Below are 18,952 nucleotides of genomic sequence, written 5' to 3' on the forward strand. Positions count from 1 at the left end.
GCTGATGAAGGACACATTAGTGAAGATGAAATTACAGCGTACAGCAGATGTAGTGTTCCTTATCTGATCACTGTTTTCAAAAGTATCACTTGCTCAGACCATAGGAAAGATCTTGTCAAGAAGATTGGGTTTCAACACATGCTAGATCTTGATGATTGCAATGTTCCAAGATTGTTTGCACAGTTCATTGCTGATAATACAAAGCCTGATGTTGAAGCAATTATAATTGGCAAGAAATCAATACCGATTGATCCAAAGTCTTTTGAGCTTGTACTAGGCATCCCTGCTGGTCAGCTTCCTGTTGAGACAGATGAAGAGGCAGGCAAACATGGTTTCCTTAGTTTATTTGGTTTATCGGAGGTACCGACTGTACGGTTTTTTGGTGACAAAATCATCAAACAAAAAGATCTTCCGGATGATGAGTTTTGTCGTTGTTTCATGGCTGTTCTACTGGCAACATTCTTATGCCCAAACTCCTCAGCTAAACCTAGCACTAAGTATTTGGGTGCTCTCATAGACGTTGATGAAATTAAGAACAGGAACTGGTGTAAGTTTGCACATGTGTGGATGATGTGGTACATCAAGAAGTACCAGAAAGAAAGAGCAGAGCACAACAAATCATCTATCACGCTTGGAGGTTGTATATACCAACTAACTGTGAGTTACTTAACAACCAAATGATAGATTCAAATTGTTATATTTTTTCTTATCTGTTTCTTAATGTTTTAAAATTGATTTTTGGGGTGTAATGCTTTAATTAATTTTATTTTTGTTTTTTCATGAAACACTAGGTGAGGTATCTCGATTTCATTGACTTTGGCTCAATATCATTACCATCAACAATTCCAAGGATTTCTGTCTGGAAAGGGAAGTTAATTAAACATTTCAGTGAAATGGATAAAGGACGAGATGGATATTATGGGAACTGCCCTGTAAGTTTATATTCTTCTTTTTTGACTTTTGTGTTTTATTGATTTTATGTTAATCAAATATATTTCTTATAATTCGCATCTTTGTGAAGGTGCAACACCAAGAAGTTTTTATGATTTTATTATACTTTATGCAAACAATACATAAGTTTTTCTTGAACTTATATGTTTTCCAATTGTCAGATAAGAGACTACTCTGAAACATGCTATGCACGCCACTCTACTGACAGAGACGAAAATGTATGTTTGATGGAAATGATAAACAATTTTGTTGGTCCACCATTCTCTGATAAGGTTAAAACTTAATCAAATAATTCTATTTAACCAAATATGTAACATGCTATGTTTTATTAGTCCATTTAATTTTTTCTCTTCTTCTTCTTATGCACAGCTCAAGATTGACATTTTTCAATGTTTTCAAAGCCATATGATTGATGCTGATATTGAGAATGTTTCTAGAGCACAATTTTTAATTGTTGATTGTCTTGGATTGATAATGAAAGAAGCTATAAACAAACCGTTAGCACATACACCAGAGATTGTGCAAACTCACTCGAGAAAGCACAAAGCAAATGATGCTCAAGGTTATTTCTATATCTAACCTTTATTTTTATTTTCTTTTTTTGATTTATTTTATCTGTTTTTGGTTTTAAAATATCATTGTTTGCTTTAATACTAGCAGGTCCTTCCAATGAAAGCAAAAGAAGATATCACTCACAGGATGAAAATGGTCTTGAACATGTCACCATATCAAATTCCTATATATGTTTTGTTCATGATATCCACTAATAGTTAGTTTTTTTTGCAGAATTACATCATAGAAAAAGGAATCGAGTTTGTAAGCAGGATGAAGCTATTTTTTCCGACAACATTGCTATGTCACACAACACAGTAACAAATGTATGTTTGTGCAGATTTAATTTTTTTTCTAATTTTGATTTTGTATTATATGCTGAGAATGTGCATTTTTTTGGCATGATTGCTTAAACTGTCATTTAACATTTCTTAAATTAGCAGGATGCAGCTGTATTGAAATCAAGTTCAGTACAGAAGGGACATAGGAGCTCATCAGTGGTTAGCCTTAATCATGAACCATCTGAATCTATCAGCCTTAATCACATGCCTTCAGAAGATGATGGAAACAATTCTTCAGTCCGTAGACCAGTAGTTGTACCACACAAAGCTGACAACAGTTCTAAAGGTTATTTTTCTATTTGATTTTTTTTAATATGTCTGTATCTTCATCACATGAAATAGTTTCTTGTACTCATTTATAGTTTTTATGTATTACCAGATGTGTCAAAAAATGATGACCATGAGATAGAAGTGGTGAATAAGGTTGACAGGGAAGAATATCTCAAAGAGGCTAGTAAGAAGTATTTTTGGTTGGATCCATCTATACCTTCATTCAGGTTATTCGAGTTCGTTGATGATAATGGAAAAGAAATTGAAGAAAGAGAATTATGGCGCCCTCTAGGTTATAACTGCGAGAAGCAGTCTGAGGTTGGTTGAACTCTAATATTTCTATGTTTATTTCAATTTGATGATTCCAATTATAGTGCAGTCGTTGTCTTTTTTTCGTGAAAATGATTTTTTCATGGAATTGTTTTTTGTATGCAGGCAAACGGTGACAACCTGAATTTACAAACAAGAAGTACTGATGCAAAACCACTTGAAATACCTCAACCACAGTTGCCTCTTAAGAACCATCATGACGCCACATGCAGCTATGCTTATTCGGAGATGAAAGATAATACTCCAACTTACAAGGTTTTTATTATATGATTCTTAAGCATCTTTTTTTGGAATGCATGATGTTGTCTTGCTTTTGACATTTTTATGATAATTTTGATGTTCTCAAAAAATGCAGTCTAAAGCAGAAAGTGATTTCGAGTTTAGCTCAATACAATGTGCTCAACGCCAAGCAACCTATTCTGGAAAGAAAGAAATAGTAGAAAACACAACTGAAGAGAAACAAGACAATGTGCACATAGATGTGAGTTTGTCATAAATTTTAAATTATTGTTTTATCAATTTTCTGATTTTTTTTAGAATGATAAATTATTTTTTTGAATCACAATTTTTTTCTGAATCTATTTTGTAGACATCCCGTTCTTCAGATAGTCGCTATGAAAAACAAGATAATGGAGTAATTAGTATCACTGGAAGGAGATTGTTCCAAAGCTTAGATGATAGTCCTATCTCAGCTAAAAACAAGAAAGAAGATGTGAGTTTTCATCATATCTTTTCCTCATGTTTTGAAGACATTTTTCATATTACCTTGCACTTTTCAATTCATTGCAATTTGCCATTAAGATTCTTCGATATCCCATCAAGATACTAGTTGCAACAACTGTTGTCTACATGATTACAAATTGTCAACATGATTTTTTAAAGAAGATATACTTGATAAAGCTACATAGTTTCAATATGATTGCAAATTATCAGTTTTAAAATAGTTCCTTTTTGCCTTTTATAGTAAGAGTTCCAACCAGACTGTAATTCACAATGTGCAATAAGTTGGTTTTTTGCATAAATTGACCATGAGTTGCAACAAGGTTGCAATTTTGGTTCTGGAGCCGAGGTAGCTAGGTTATGTAAAGTTTCAACTAGGTTGCAATCTTTGGTTGTGGAACTACATAGGTTATTCTTTTTTCTGGCAGTTTCAACCAGGTTGAAACTTTGGTCTCTAACAATTGCAACTATGTCGCATTTTTTTCGCAACTTTTTTGGTTCTGTAACTGAGGTACCTAGGTTATGCTTTTTTCTTTGGTCTCTAACAGTTGCAACTATGTCACAATTTCTGAATATTTTTTAGTAGTCGTCAATTTCAACTAGGACGCATTTTCAATTATGTTCGAAACTGAAATTTTTAATAACATTTTCATGTAGGTTGGAACTTGGTTGAATGAGTTCCAATTAGATCATTTTTATTTTTTTCTGTATGAACTTTAGTAACTTTGCATCGATTGGAGTACAGTTGCTACTTCGGATCACTAACTACTGCAGCCAGGAATTACTTCTAATTTGGAATGTTTCTTATGTTTTTTTTGTTTATGACAGATGTCACCAGAAGTTCAATTCTTAGGAGAAAGAATGAACAAAGAGGTCACAGTGTCACCTGAAGTTCAATTCCTAGGAGAAAGGATGGCTTCATCACCAGAAGTCCAATTTCTTGGCGAAAGAGTCTTCAACAATGTTTGCAGCAACATGTCTAAATTGAGTGACGACTTGTACAACGCTGGTTTGACACTAGGTAGCGCTAGTGTGTCTACAGGAAAGGAAAATATTCCACCAAAGAGAGTTATTAACCGGAGCAACTACCTCTGCTCACCATATGATGTCAAAAGCACAAGCAAGTTTGTGTCGCATCATGAGATGAAGATATATGAAACGATAACTACTCTATGTGATGATCCATTGTATCGAGAGTAAGTGCATCACAAACTAGTCATTATTTCTTTGCTATGCTTCTTTTCCAGCAATTATTGTTGACTTTTGTTGTTTATTCTTTTTAAATTAATTTCATTTATATGTAATGAAACATTTAGTTTATTTTTATTGATTCATTTTGTTGGCTTCCTGATAATATATATTCTTATGTACAACAGCAATTGGATTATCAACATGAATAATTGTAAAGTCACATTGGAACAGCTAGGAACTTCAGTGAAACAGAATGGATGGGTTGAAGCTTGGGTTATTAATGTCTTTTGTCGCAAATTGTTCAAGGACAAACATCCTAGGATTTCCAACAAGCATTTCTTTTTCCACACATCAGCAGTAAGAACATTATCCTTTATGAAATCATTTTGTTTTTTGTGCATGACTAAAATGAATTGGTAATGAAATACTTTAATTTTACAAAACACACAGGAATACTTCCTTGAAAAATGGCCAAATGATTACATGAAAGAAATTTGGCACAAGAATGTTATGAAGGGTTTCCAAGCAGCTGATTCAGCAAGGAAATTACACCTATCTGAACGGGTAAACATTGTTTTTGACCCATCAACAAGAATAAATTGTATCTTATCGAATTATATATCTGGAATGCTCAATTTTTGTAGTTTGTTTTTGTTCAATGCAGCTCAACTTCCCAGCTTTGTATCACAGACACTGGTTTCTTTTTGCTGTTGATATGAAAGCTCGTAAATTCTTGTTCATGGATTCATTGTTTGGTCCGGGAAGTGAATTACATAAGGAAGTAGATGAAAGAATGGTTAGTGCCTTTTTATTAATTTGAAATACATTATTCTTATGGAAAATAAATATATGCACTCTCACTTTTTTATTGGGTTTCTCTCTATGTTTTTGTTACTGCAGATAACAAACTTCAAGCAAATATGGAATGAGTGCAATCTCAAAGATATGCATTTTCATAATTTTGGGAAAGCTTATCCTAATTTACCAAAACAGAAAACACCGTATATATAAATCTATGCTTTGCCTTATGGTTTCGAACTTTCTTTTTAGTTTTGTTCTATTTTCACCGTTAATCTTTTCCAAACTTAAAATGTGTAGGAATGATTGCGGTGTTTTCATTGCCAAGTACATGGAGTGTTATTGCACTAGGAATCCTAAATCTTGTGCATTCTCAGCAGAAGATATACCAGATTTCCGTGTACAAATCGCACTTGACACAGTCTATAATGACTACAACTCTGAGACAGAGCAAATGGATTTCCTAAGTACATTTGACCTGGAGGTAATTAAATATTGACGTCTTAATAATCTTTTTTCTAATATTTTTCATGTGCTGCATACTTTTTAAGAAGTCATTTTTGTCACCTCAATTCATTCTTTAATCCTTTTTAAAATATAATAGGCATACAAGAACAAGAACAAGATCACTACAAGTTGATTCTACAGATTAAGCAGCAAGTTATTTTTCACTTGAGATAGATTGTGGTAACTACTTGTCTATTCATGTCTTATTTTGTTGTACAGATGGTTCTATTTTTTTTATCTTCATGAAATTGAAATATGATGCAAATATAGGAGGACACTCATTTGAATGAAGCAAATACAGAGTTCTTCAAGTGAGCAGCAACGTTACTGAAGATATTCACTGTTTGGTTGTGTAAAAACATTGAATTGCATGCAATACTTTTCATATTCTGGTTGTACAAATATTGATGACTGCAAGTGACATTACAGAAGCTAGTAATTGCATCTTTTTTTTCTAAATTTTCAAATGCTGAATCTTTTATGTTTGATTGCCTTCAGTTGTTTTTATTTGAAGTGTATTATTTTCTGCGCTTTTGAATTATTTCCCTAAAAATGACTTGTTTCTAATTGCTTGTTTCTACTTTTTGAAATTTCTGTGCATTTTATTTTCATTTGATTATTTTCTGGGTGGGGTTTTATTTCTTTGTTCGAGGGGTGGGGAGCTCCGCCTATGTCATATAAGTTGAGGCATAGCCGGTTCCAAGCCCGGATAAAGGAGGAGGCACCACTGTTTTTAAGCATATTTTTTTCAGATGTAGTTGATAAGACTAGAGTAAATCTTCAGTTTTACACCACAAATTTTTAGTAGTATCTACTTTTGTTTTTTACATATAATGCACCTGGTTTGTTTTGCCTGCTGCCCTATCTTTGCCTACTGTCCTATCTCTGTAGGACTGTCAACCTCTGGACAGAGACATAGGATAACAGTGGGCCATAATTTTGCATAGGATAGTAACCACCAACTACACATTGACAGATAGTAAAGAACATATGTGTTTGAATTTTGAACTTACAGAATACCAACCACCAACTACACACAGTCATTAAATGGGATGTAGGCAGTTACTAGCATTTATTGCATTTATTGCTCCACCCCCCACCCAGTCCTATATAATGCACCTGGTGGTGAAGCCATTCTCATTCATCTTCCTTCTCTGTTTCTGTCCAGAAAAACTCCTTTCTCTCTGAAGATTCTTTTGTTTGTTTAAAGAGGTAGGAATAATGTGTTTTACATGTCACTACTTCATCTCCTTTTCTCTCTGTTTGTTCTAAATTCTTTTTTGTCTTTTGAATAATTGCTAAATATATGCAAGATGAGTTGTGCTGTTTGTGGTTCAATGGGAAACCGTTGTCATGAGAGGCGGGAGACTCTCAATTCATTTCGTTGTCACCTTGGAAGCAGATTTGACGAGTTCATGGTATATATACTTTTTTAGTACTAATCTTTTTTGTTGACAATTTGTAGACTATATCCTTTATTTTTCTGAATTTATGTTCTACTGTTTTCAGACTGTGCCTTGTTTTGTGAGGAGGCAGTTCAATGACCTCGTTGGTAATATCTTTTTTGTCGCTACATCGGATGAAGTGCATTACAAGTTTCATGTTAAGAAAGGCAGTTCGAAGACACGTGTTTTTGGAAGTGGATACCAGAAATTTCTTCATGACTTTGATCTGAAAGTTGGTGACTATATCATGTTTGATTTTGATAATGCTCCTGAACTGTTTGGGATTTTTGCAGAAGGCCCTGATGGCATTGAAAAGCATCGTGTGGAAGGTAATTTTGTTTCTCCTTTACCATATGTTGTCCATTTTGTAATATAACTGATTTCATATCTCATCTTTTTTTAAATATGGTTTTAATTTTTAATTTTTGTATGCAGAAATTCCAACTGTAGTTGTTCACACTCAAGGTGTTACACTTACTACTGCTCAAACATTGAAGAAGGATCAACTTCTCCGTGAGCGTGGTATTGGTCTTGGTGTTGTTTTTGTGCACACCTTGACGAATACTGATTTGAGGGGCAATGGACTGGTATGTTTCTTTTTTTCTTTATATAATCTTAGTTATCCTTTTTATCCTTTTCCATATATAACTTAATTTTTATTATTCAGCGTATACCGAAGGAAGTTGTTAGGTCCTTGAATATCTCTGAAAGCGGCGAGGCATGTTTTTTTGTTGATGACTATGGCTACCGCCCTAAGGGTGTATACTACACTACTACTGATGGAAGGATGAAGTTCGATTCCTGCTGGTCGGAGTTTGTTAAGGAGCACAATTTTGAACCTGGGAATGTTGTTCTCCTTCTGTTCAATCAGGGCGGCCAGGGTGGTATTGAAGTTTCAGTTGATATCATATGATATAATCTTTTATCATATGGCATTATTTGTTTTCTAGTCTACATTTGTGTGTGTGTCCATTGTCTGTTTTATGTCGATTTTCTACATTTGGTCCCTTGTTTGACTCTATATGTCGCACTATCTATTATGCACACTTTTTATTCTGAATTACATTTGATTTTGGGTTCTGGGGGGGGGGGGGTAACTCCGCCTACCATATTCTCGGTAGCCGGTCCCAAGCCCGGATAAAGGAGGAGGGTCTCTCTCTGTTTTTTTCATCCTATCATTCAGCGTTTTTTTTCAGTTGTTCTTGTCTCTGATTTTCTATGTTACTTTATTCTCAGCATTTAGATTTTCTGGCTTGCGCTATGATGTTTATGGTTACTCAAAATGTTTTCCCCTGCTATTGGAAAGAGGTTCCAGTAGTTCAGAACCTTCATTTCCTGTAAAGTCATATTGGAGGGTACACATAATTAATTCTTTGTAGGTTCAGTTCTCATATTCAGATTTTGGTATACTTACAACAACAACTTATGTATGTGCGTATATAAATCAGGTTCAGAGCCTGATGTTTTATTGCTAGAACACGTTTGGTAGAGGTTCTTCAGTGATGTTTTTAGCAAAATATAATTTGCATGTTCATCTCTGAAAATACACTAAACATTTATTCAGCGGCTAGAATGAGGCTAGCCTGGGTTGTATGTATACTTGCTTGCTTATTGAACTGGAGCACGTCCTGTTTGCTAGTACTTGTGAAAGTGGATCAAATTCTTTCCAAATGTGTTTCAGCAAGTTTAGTTGATAGCGTACTGTTTGGTCAAATTCATATACAACTTCTAAAATTGCAATAAGGAGCTTATTCCTGATTGTTTGCAGCTTCGTGTAACTTGCTTCCTTTCCTGTTTGAGTGATTAAAGTGTGCAAATAGATGTGCAAATATAGAGAACCAAACTGAACCATATTAACTCTGGCATGTGGCATTCGTTGGGTTGATCTCTTTGATGTGTGGTTCCGTGGACTTAAAATTCAGTGAAGAATGAATCTAAATACAAATACCCGGTAATACCAGCATAGTATAAGCATCATTTGATTTCATAATTTGAATGCATATTTTCCTGGAGCAAGTCCTTATCTTACTTTATTTGTTTTTTCAGAAGCTAGAATTCAGCAAGCCAATCCATTAAACCCCACTACCTGTCCATTAGAAGCCAAGTCCAGTCCCTTTGTTAGTGTCTGTTGATACTGTTTCATGAAATTTTCCCCTCGACTATAATTTGCATGCAAAGCAAAATTTACTCATAAATCAACATCTTTTATGCAAGCACCTCTCCCGCTTGCAGAATTTTTACATTTTGTCTTCAATCTGTAAAATTATTTAGTCTAGGCCTTTATGAATAACTGAACTGGATGAGCTATTTTTGATACAGTGGTATGTTTTCTTAGTGGAGTGGGTATTCAAGGCAAGCGTGCCAAGGTCAGGTTCTGCTGCATGCAGACCAAGGCTGTGGAGCTGTACCTTTGGCTAGTCATATACAGAGCAGGCTGTTTGTATTGTGTTGTCTCAAAGAAAAATTACAAGTGTTGCATTAGTAGACTAGCAATGTTATACTTGGGTATTCTCATTTTATCATGGCGTTAACTGTATATATTCTTGTATAGTACGAAAATTGACACATCTTGCCCCAGTTGTGGTTTGTGTACCACAGTTTATCTTGTATAGTGTGAGAACCAAATATTCCGTTGCTAACAGTACGCAGTGTCTGTCCTCTATTTCAGTTTTCAGTAATTATTCAGTATCTAGCTCATGACCTCTTTTCTAGTTTCACACTTCCCCAATTTTTCAGTTGCAACTACATCGCAATTGTTATTTCTCAGTTTGGCACAAGTTTCTGCTTTTGCTTACCTGAATATATTTGGTTTATTTAAGTGTCACAGCACATGTCATCTCTCACCTGTTTTTTTATGTATGGTGATTTGTATTTTGCATCTGTTTTTAGTTTCAGTTTTAACCTGTTAATGATGTGATATATGGCTATGTGAACTAACGTCCCCTTAAATCATTTCTATTCTTTTTTTACTTGAATAATTTTTAGCATTCATTCCAGCAAGTTTCAATATGAAGTTGGTGCTGAAATTCAGGAAGTAATGCTGTCATATGAAGTTGAATTTAATTTTGTAAGTGTTCTAAGGCGTGTGGTTTCATACTTCTTTTTCTTTTCAATCTGCTTTTTTGAAGTGTAGCGACAACATGAAAATTCAACTTGCTTTGTCTTGTGGCAGTAAGAAGTATGCAAAATTATTTCCAATTGTAAAAGCTGGAAATATTTACAAGGATTTACTTGTTTTAGTACCTGCAAAAGTTGCTGAAAAGAACAAAAATTAAAGATAGGTACATCACTATATGTTACTATATAGTTTTACTCTCGTAACAAACGATTTCCATTACAACCTGGGTCTTCTATTTCAATCGATATCAAAAATCATTCATAAATTTCTGTCTGTCATCACAATATTACAAAGATTTCACTGTCATCATAAATATTTCACTGTCATCACAAACACTTCATAAATAAATTACATTTATGATTGAAAATGAATTCAAAGCTGCAATGGACTTTGTTGAACTTTTGATTTCTTGGAGCCTGGAGATGCTTGTGTTGTTTGTTGTCTTTTACTGGTTTTAGTACCTGCAAAAGTTTTTGAAAAGTTATATATATGTTAAGAATTTTTTTATTCTAAATATGGACTGCTTTTCTTTGTGTTCAATTGATTCAAACCTGATTGTTTCTTCTTGGGAGTCTTCTTCTCGAAATTTGATTTGTCAATATGCTTGTTGTCACAACCAGCAATGTTGTGATCATGAGAACCACAGTGACTGCATGTTATTCTCTGTTTTGTGCGATAATGTTCAGCTATAGTTTTTTGCCGGCTTGTAATAGTAGGACGTCCTCTTGCCTTAGCAACATCAGGATTCTCAAGGGAAATACCATAACCATCGTCAATTTCATTACCTTTTTTCTGCAACTCATTTGTTCTCTTTTCCATTTCAGCTTGTTCCTCACCTTGAGTTATTGCATCCAACTGTTCTTCTAACTCAGTAGCAAGCTTGATTACAAGGAGATACCTTGCATTATCTTTGGAGCCTTCTGATGCAATATCTACAAGCCTTTTAGTTAACATCGCAAACCTTAGGTGGCGGTTCTTCTCTGTAAGCTCTTGCGGAACATTGTACTTCTTGTCTCGTAATATTTTCCTGTCTTGGGGTTTCCATCTATCAATGAAATATTTATATGGCAGCTCTGATATGTTCAGGTTGACAAGAACACGGAGAATGTGGCTGCATACAACACCATCCTTTTGGAATTTGCAGCAGATACAAGACAAATCTTGTTGTTCAAGATTGACAAGTACTACAAACCGCCGAGGTCTGTAATCTTTCTGAGCAACTAATCTTGTCTTGTACACTTCATATCTCTCATTTTTAACAACCTCATCTACATGAAGCTTATTTGTGAATGAGAGCTGTTTCTGAAATTTGTAGAATATTTTTCTGTTATATATGCGTCCAGCTTGCAATTCAATCTCACTTCTGAATACATAACTTGGCTTAGTTATCCTTGTAATTGAGTCTTGCTCTTTCTCCTTTTCTTCTATGTCTCTAGTTATTCTGTCATACTCACCTAAGAAACTTATGATACTGAAATTGGAGCCCACATTATCTTTGAATACAGAGTTTGTGCCTTCACTTCTAGCTGTAGAATGAATGAAAGGAAAGAATGCATTCTTGAAATAAACAGGAACAAACTTATGTCTGAACTTCCACATAGCCTTCAAGTACTTGACATGACCAACATCATACTTATGAATCATTTCTTGCCAGAGAAATTCAAACTCCTCCACAGTCAATGAGTTGCAAAGAATATCAGAGAAATCTGCATATAGGTTCTCATTAGTGGCAAATGTTCTTCCACATTTTTCATCTGCTTTTTTCCTGATATGGAAGAAACAATTTCTGTGTACAGCATTTGGGAAAACCTCTGAGATGGCTATGCCCATTGAGACACATTGGTCTGTTATAATTGTTACTGGAGCCTTCTGACCCATACAATCAAGGAATTCATTGAACAACCATTTGAAACAATCCGCAGTTTCATTCTGCATTATTGCACAAGCAAATAGACAATTTTGACCATGCCCTGTAACACCAACAAATGGAGCAAACGGGAGGTTATATCTATTCATCTTGTATGTTGTGTCGAAGCTCAGACAGTCTCCATACATCTCATACATTCTTCTTGAGTTCCCATCTGACCAAAAAATGCTTAGCACTTTTTTACCATCACCTAATTGGAAGTTATAGTAGAATCGAGGATCCTCTTCCTTTCGTTTCCTGAAATATTCTAGCACTTTTGTCATGTCATTTTGTTTGCACTCATTTCTTATTGCTGTCTGAACGTTGCTCACATGTTTCTTTGTGTATGGCACATCACCTCCTCGCAGGTATCTAAGGATGGACATTATTTTCCTTGGGGGTAGTTTCACAGAATTGAAGGTGCGGATGAATAGCTGCTCATCTTCTGTCATGTTCTTGTGTGACCTAAGGAACTTTGATTCATCTGGCAGACTGAGGTCATGATTGTGCACAAGGTCAAGTGTTATGACAACCCACTTCTCATTTTTCAATGTAGCTATCATTTTTGCCTTACAACCAGTTTGCTGAATTATGTTACTGCGCCTCCTCCTACTGTTTTCAGCTACAATTTTGCCTGTCTTCTCTTGCCTCTTTAACTGTTTTTGTTTCCGTTTTGCTTCTAAGGTCTCCTCATCCACAGGCTTCCCTGAACGGTTGCACCGAAAGATAACCCGTGTATGTCCAGTGCTTCCTTGTTTCTTTCCATGGTAATTTCCAGCTTTTGTAATTGCAAAACCACATAACAATGCATAATCATTGAAGAACTTGTGAGCTGCATCATCTGAATCAAAAGCCATTCCCATACGAGGTGCATGATGCTCACGAACTTCTTGACTACTACTTCGTGCAGTTGCAGCAGCTTCCTCAGCATCTAGGAAACTTTGAATATCTTCCTGGGAGAGATGCTCGACATTGTCCAAGTTCTCAGAGTCTTGTACCAAATCATCGACTTCATCAACAGCATTAGAAGCATCATCACCAAATAAGTCATATTTGGGTGCTACATCATCAAGCTCTTCATCTGTAAGATTCCCTTCCTCAGTCATGTTGCTGCAATTGTGTCCTGATGAATTGCTGTCAAACTGGTTAGGAAATGTTTGTTCTTTGCCATATGCATCATCATTACAGTCATCATCTTCAAACATGCAGTCATTGGTACAGTTGCTTGCATTTGCATTGCTTGCAGTTGCTGAAATATTATTGTCTGTTTGCCTTGTATCTGAATGCTGCACAGATGGTTGCTCATGATTTGTTTCTTCCGAATCAATCATAGTATCTGCTCCATCTGCATACCTTCCAGTGATCATGAACATCTTATTCTGCAATTTACATTTTTTAGTCTTAGTGCTCAAATATGGGAACCAAAATAACATTTTGTAATATCAATTTGAATGTTGCATGAATATTTTTTTTTACCTCATAACTGGCTGGTCTTTGTAGATAATCATTATAGTATTCAGAATTAGCCGTTTCATCAATGCCAAGCAACATCTGTGTGTACGACAAGGCACCATCTACCTGCATTTTATATCATATTTTTTATTGTAAAAAATGACTTTTATATTCTCAGCACAAATATACAATGATCAGTTTGTTTTACTCACCATGTAGGGGGCCTGTACTGTATTGTTTGAATAATTTCTAAATGATCCAGCTGTAGTATCAACCTGGAAAGCATGAAAGATGGAGCATGGTAAGAAGTGTTTTTAAACTATTCTATCAGTAACTTATGTACAAATCTGGTTATATCAAATGTGAAAGCATGTTTGGATGTGAAATAATGTAAATATGTAAGCATCATAGATAAATTATCATTTTTTGGGATTTTGCAATTTGATAAAAACAAACTAACTCATATGTTTGTGTTACTGCGCAAATGTAAATGCTTCATCATATATGGAGTCCATAAATTTTTGATGGAAAGATGTTTGTTACATAGAACTATACAATTTGCTGGTTGTTATTTGCATGATTCAGTTTTCTTTCTGAAACCAAATCGGTGGATCTCTCACCCGCTCCCTTATGGCGCACATTACCCGTTCAGATTGTTCTGAATTCTTAGCCTAATCAGTATACAAGATGCAGTATATTCATTGAGTGAACTACTGGTCTGAATCTGCACTTTGTAACCATGTTTGCAGGAAAGGAAGAGCTGCAGTATATTCATTGTACATACCTGTGATGTGTAAGATCCTGATCCTAGGAGGTATTCACCATACAAGTCCATTATACCTGAAAATTATGAACAGTATACTTCAACCTGTGTAGTTTTGTTCTGACTAAATATGATTTTCTTCCATTTTTCTTACCCTGTGTTGTGCACTATCCAGCTGGATAAGTTGTACCTACAAAATCAGATCTGCTGTGTAAGAAATTGAAGGAAGAAGTTTCAGACAGGAGCTGATTCATTTTTTCACAGGAAACAACATGATCCAGTACACAGGAAAGGAGATGATTCAGCTTGAGAGGAACTAACCAAGGTGAATATTTCTTCCTCCAATCAGATCTGGATTCTCCTTTCTACTGGGTCTTGAATCAGAGGAATAGTCTTGATTGATTTCTGCTTGTTTTTCTTTTCCTTTTTCATGTACTTTTCCCTCCATTGTTGGTGCTCGTCGGGAGGACGAGGTAAGCGGACGAATGGACAGAGAGAAAGGTATGTGCCGACCAGATCTTGCGCTGCCGACCAGATCTGATTTCCTTTTTCTTGTTCTGCAAGCATGTGTTGTGCTGGGCTTGATTCACTTATCTGCAGCAGGACTACAATGAGGCCCAGCAAAAGATTCAGGTCAAAAGGTCCAGGTCAAAGACAAGATTCAGGTCCAGTAGAAAGGTTCAGGCCCAACAAGTACAAGTCAATGTCTACAATTAGGCCCACAAATGACAACAGAAACAAACAACATAGATGGGCTGCATTTGTGGAGTATGACGCCAGGTGACTGAGACATAAGTATGTCTCAGTCGACTGATCTCCAGGCGCGCCCAAAAAAAAAAGCATTAGCTACGGATTGGCACGTTCTCGTAGGGCACGGCTGGTCTCATCATCATTGTTGTTTCTTCCCAAGTAGCTGGACATCTTGGCCTTGAACTTGCTGGCCTTGCTCAGCACTGGTTTCATCCTGGGCTTCCCCAATGACAAGAGCACATACATCATAATGAAGACGCCCACGACAGCGACGAGCGCGATGACGTAGGCAGATGTCTCCCAGTCCCTGCAGCTGCCGGCGGCGTACGCGCCCAGAAGGCCGAGCAGGTCCAGCACCACGGCGGTCTGCACCGTCCACAGCCGCACGCCCCGCCGCTTCGCGGTCTTCTTCTTCACGGTGTGCTGCAGCAGCATCATGATGACCACAATGGAGGCCACGAACGACGTTGCGTTACAGTAGAAGAAGGCCTGGTACCGTGCCGGGTTGCTGTCCAGCAGGATCGGGTTGCCGGCCGGTGAAGAGGCTGGGGATGGCGAGGGCGACGGCGACAACGAGGATGCACTATCGTCATCGCCCCACGTGCCGCCAGGAGGCGCAAGACCCGCCTGGTACGTCACGCTCGCTGCGAGGATGCCGAGCAGCATCAGGTACTTGCTTTTCTGATGCTTCTCGATGTGTTGTTGTTGCCGCTTGGAGACCTCCTTGGCTTCGTTCTCGCCTGCCGGCCCCGGCGATGACGTCAACGGATTGACAAGCACCTTCAGCCATTGCGGAAGCCATGGCTGCTCCGACAGATGGCGGCTGTCCGCGAATACGAAGAACAGGATCTGAAGGATGAGGAAGGCGACCACCGCGGCCACGAGGGCGAACACATAGATGGAGGTGCGCAGTTGCCGGGAGCTGCCTGCGGCGTAGGCGCCCATGACGCCCAGCAGCCCAACCACGACGCACACGTGGAGCGCGTGGATCCGGATGCCCGTCTTGTAAAGCATTTGGTTCACCAGCAGAAGGATGACGGCGACGGACGCCATGAACCCTGTCGCGTTGCAGTAGAAGAACACCTGGTACCTGATCCCGTAGTAGTCAAGGAGGACCGGGTCCCCGGCGGTAAGCGATCTTTCACCCTTGCTCTCTTGCCAGAACCCGCCCGGCGGGTTCAGCCCGGATTGGTACGTGACGGTGGCGGCGAGGATGGCGAGCTGCAGCAAGAACTTGCGCTTCCTCTCGAGCTTCGTCTTGAGGTCATCGTCACCAACCTCGGACGCGGCATGCTGGTTATGGTCATCGGAGGAGAGGCGGACCAACCCTCCTGGATTATCGGGCCCGGCATGCTGGTTCTTGGTCTTTCTCTGTACATGAGACTTGTATGCGAACGCCACCACCTTGGCGAGGGCGTAGACAAAGACGACGACGGCCAGGGCGCAGACGTAGATGGTGGAGGTGGTGTCTTGGTAGCTCCCGGCGACGTACGCTCCCATGAGGCCGAACAAGTCGAGTATCATGGCCGTCTTGAGGGCGGCACGCCTGATGACGGCGGCGGAGCTAAGCTCCTTACTCTGGACGATGATGATGATGACCACCGAAGCCACGAACGCCGCCGTGTTGCAGTGGTAAAAAGCCATGTACCAGTTGTGTTTCAGTTTCATGTCGTGGAGAATCGGGTTCCCCGGGATGTGATGTAGGTGCCCTTGGTCGTCCTCGTCCGGCCAGACGCCGCCCGGCGGGCTCAGCCCTGCTTGGTACGTCACCGTCGCCGCGAGCGTGGCCAGCAGAAGAAGAAGCGACCGCGACTCTTCCATCTTCTTTGCAGCCTGCTCACCATTTTCGATTTCGATTTCGATTTCGATTATCGTCGTTGAACCTCCTCCTTCACCGACGCCGGCCCCTCCTGTTCCTTGTTCTTTTCCTTGTTGTGCCTGCAGATTCCTGTATATCCAAGTGACATTAGTTAACTCAATTAAGAAGCGCCCGCGTACTATGTAATTAGTAGACGGGCCGGAGATGTGACGTTAATTAATTACTTGTGTGCTTGTTTGCATCCGCATGATGTGATCATGCTACAAACTGTGTCATGCCATGTCTTGAACTTGTCCATGGCCAACACCGCGATGGCCATCTGCAGCACAATGTAGAGGAGCACGGCGCCGACGAGGCAGACAATGTACACTGTCGTGGTGACCCATCTGCAGCTGCCGGCGGCGAAGGCAGCCATGAGGCCGAGCAGCTCCACCAGGACGCACACCGGCAGCGCGTACGAGCTGGCGAGACGGTTGCTCAGCGTCCTGCTCGTGAGCATCATGATGATGGCCAGCGACGCCACGAAGGAGCTGGCGTTGGCGTAGAAGAAGGCGTCGTACCGGATCTTGAAGAGCCCGTCGTGCAACAACGGGGCGCCGGCGCGGTGCCCGAGCTCTGTCTGGCTCCAGAATCCTCCCGGCGGCACCAACCCTGCCCCGTACGTCAGCGGCGTCGCGAAGGTGGCCAGCAGCAGCATGAACTTGCGCCAGTCTTTGAGCTCGAGGCTCTCCTCCTCCGCGTCCCGATTCTGGTCGCGCTCCACAGTCGCCGCCTGTTTCCTTTCCGAGCTGACCTGAATCGCGACGTAGGCGAAGACGAGGGCGAAGAGCGCCGAGACGTAGATGGACGCGATCACGTCGCGGCAGCTCCCGGCGGCGAAGGCGGCCATGAGGGCGAGCAGGTCCAGCAGCATGGCGGAGCGGAGCACCGTGACGCCGACAGGGTTGCTGCTGATGCGCCGGTCCAGCAGGAACATGATGACGACCAGGGACGCGACGAAGGCGGCGGCGTTGCAGTAGAAGAAGGCGGTGTAACGGCGCGAGTAGGTGGACACGAGCACCGGGTCGCCGACACGGTTCGGGTACACCGCCGGGGGCATCGGCGGGTTGACGCCGCCGACGCGGTTTGGGTACACACCCGAGGGCACCGGCGGCTCGACACTGGTGTGCTGCCCTCTGGCGTTGTTGCCTTCCTCCTCGGACCTCACGCCGCCAGGCGGGTTGAGGCCGGCCGCGTAGGTGACGCTGGCCACCAGAGTGGCGAGCAGCAGTAGGTACTTGCGCCACCTCCATAGGAACTTGATGTCTTTTGTCTGTTCCTTCTCCTGCTCCTGCTCCTGCTCGTGTAGCTCTACCGTCGCCATGACTCAGGCGAGGAATTACACCACGCGGCCGCGGAGCTGCAGTATGCAGCAGCTAACCATATACACTGTATGTTTAGAGAATCATATCACGGAGATTGAGTGCCCGTAGGCTTCTTCTTTTGGAAACGAATCAGCAAAAGGCACACATTGCTTACACAACGTACGTAGCTAATAAAGAAATACTACTCAAGGACAACATATGCGTTGCTGAGAATGATGTCACCGAGATTGAGTGCCCGTAAGCTTCGTCTTTTGGAAACGAATCATCAAAAGGCACACAAGGAATAATGGATTGTCACATAAAGTTCGGACATATTTTTTTTTGTTGAAACGATCCACCAAGGAGATCGAATTTTCATTATCAGGAGATAACGAAAATACAGCAGTATTCAGCAAAAGGAAAAAAGAGGGGGGGGGGGGGGGGGGGGGGGGCGCCTAATGCTAACGTTTATAGAGTATATTACAGACCAGGATCAAACAAAGTTTTAAAAAATCCAGCATAAAGGCAAGGGGGTTGGCAGCAATAAGCTGGAACAAAGCCAACGGAGGACTAGATACCCAAAATGGACTAAACAAAAGAACCGTTTCAGTAAAATTTCGGACATACTGGCTGTTTGCATCTTATTTATGCTCCTTTTATAAAAGTATAAGAAAAACTACAGACCTTCCATCCTTC

General features: G+C 39.8%; 1 protein-coding gene and 1 long non-coding RNA gene across 2 annotated transcripts; one reads left to right on the forward strand and one right to left on the reverse strand.

Moving 5' to 3' along the window:
* The first annotated feature begins 4,546 nt into the window (after window positions 1-4,546).
* On the forward strand, window positions 4,547-5,137 carry LOC139830331 (uncharacterized). The gene is made up of 3 exons (XR_011742258.1): window positions 4,547-4,712; window positions 4,806-4,919; window positions 5,020-5,137. It is a non-coding gene; the product is annotated as an uncharacterized lncRNA (long non-coding RNA).
* A 9,849-nt stretch (window positions 5,138-14,986) lies between these two features.
* Window positions 14,987-18,392, reverse strand: LOC127297644 (uncharacterized). The gene is made up of 2 exons (XM_051327961.2): window positions 17,138-18,392; window positions 14,987-17,042 (listed from the first exon to the last, which is right to left on the reverse strand). The coding sequence occupies exons 1-2, from the start codon at window positions 18,274-18,276 to the stop codon at window positions 15,191-15,193; spliced, it is 2,991 nt and encodes a 996-aa protein (XP_051183921.1). The 5' UTR covers window positions 18,277-18,392; the 3' UTR covers window positions 14,987-15,190.
* Window positions 18,393-18,952: the final 560 nt, after the last annotated feature.

Source organism: Lolium perenne, chromosome 4 (assembly GCF_019359855.2).
Source record: "Lolium perenne isolate Kyuss_39 chromosome 4, Kyuss_2.0, whole genome shotgun sequence".
Lineage (NCBI taxonomy): Eukaryota > Viridiplantae > Streptophyta > Magnoliopsida > Poales > Poaceae > Lolium > Lolium perenne.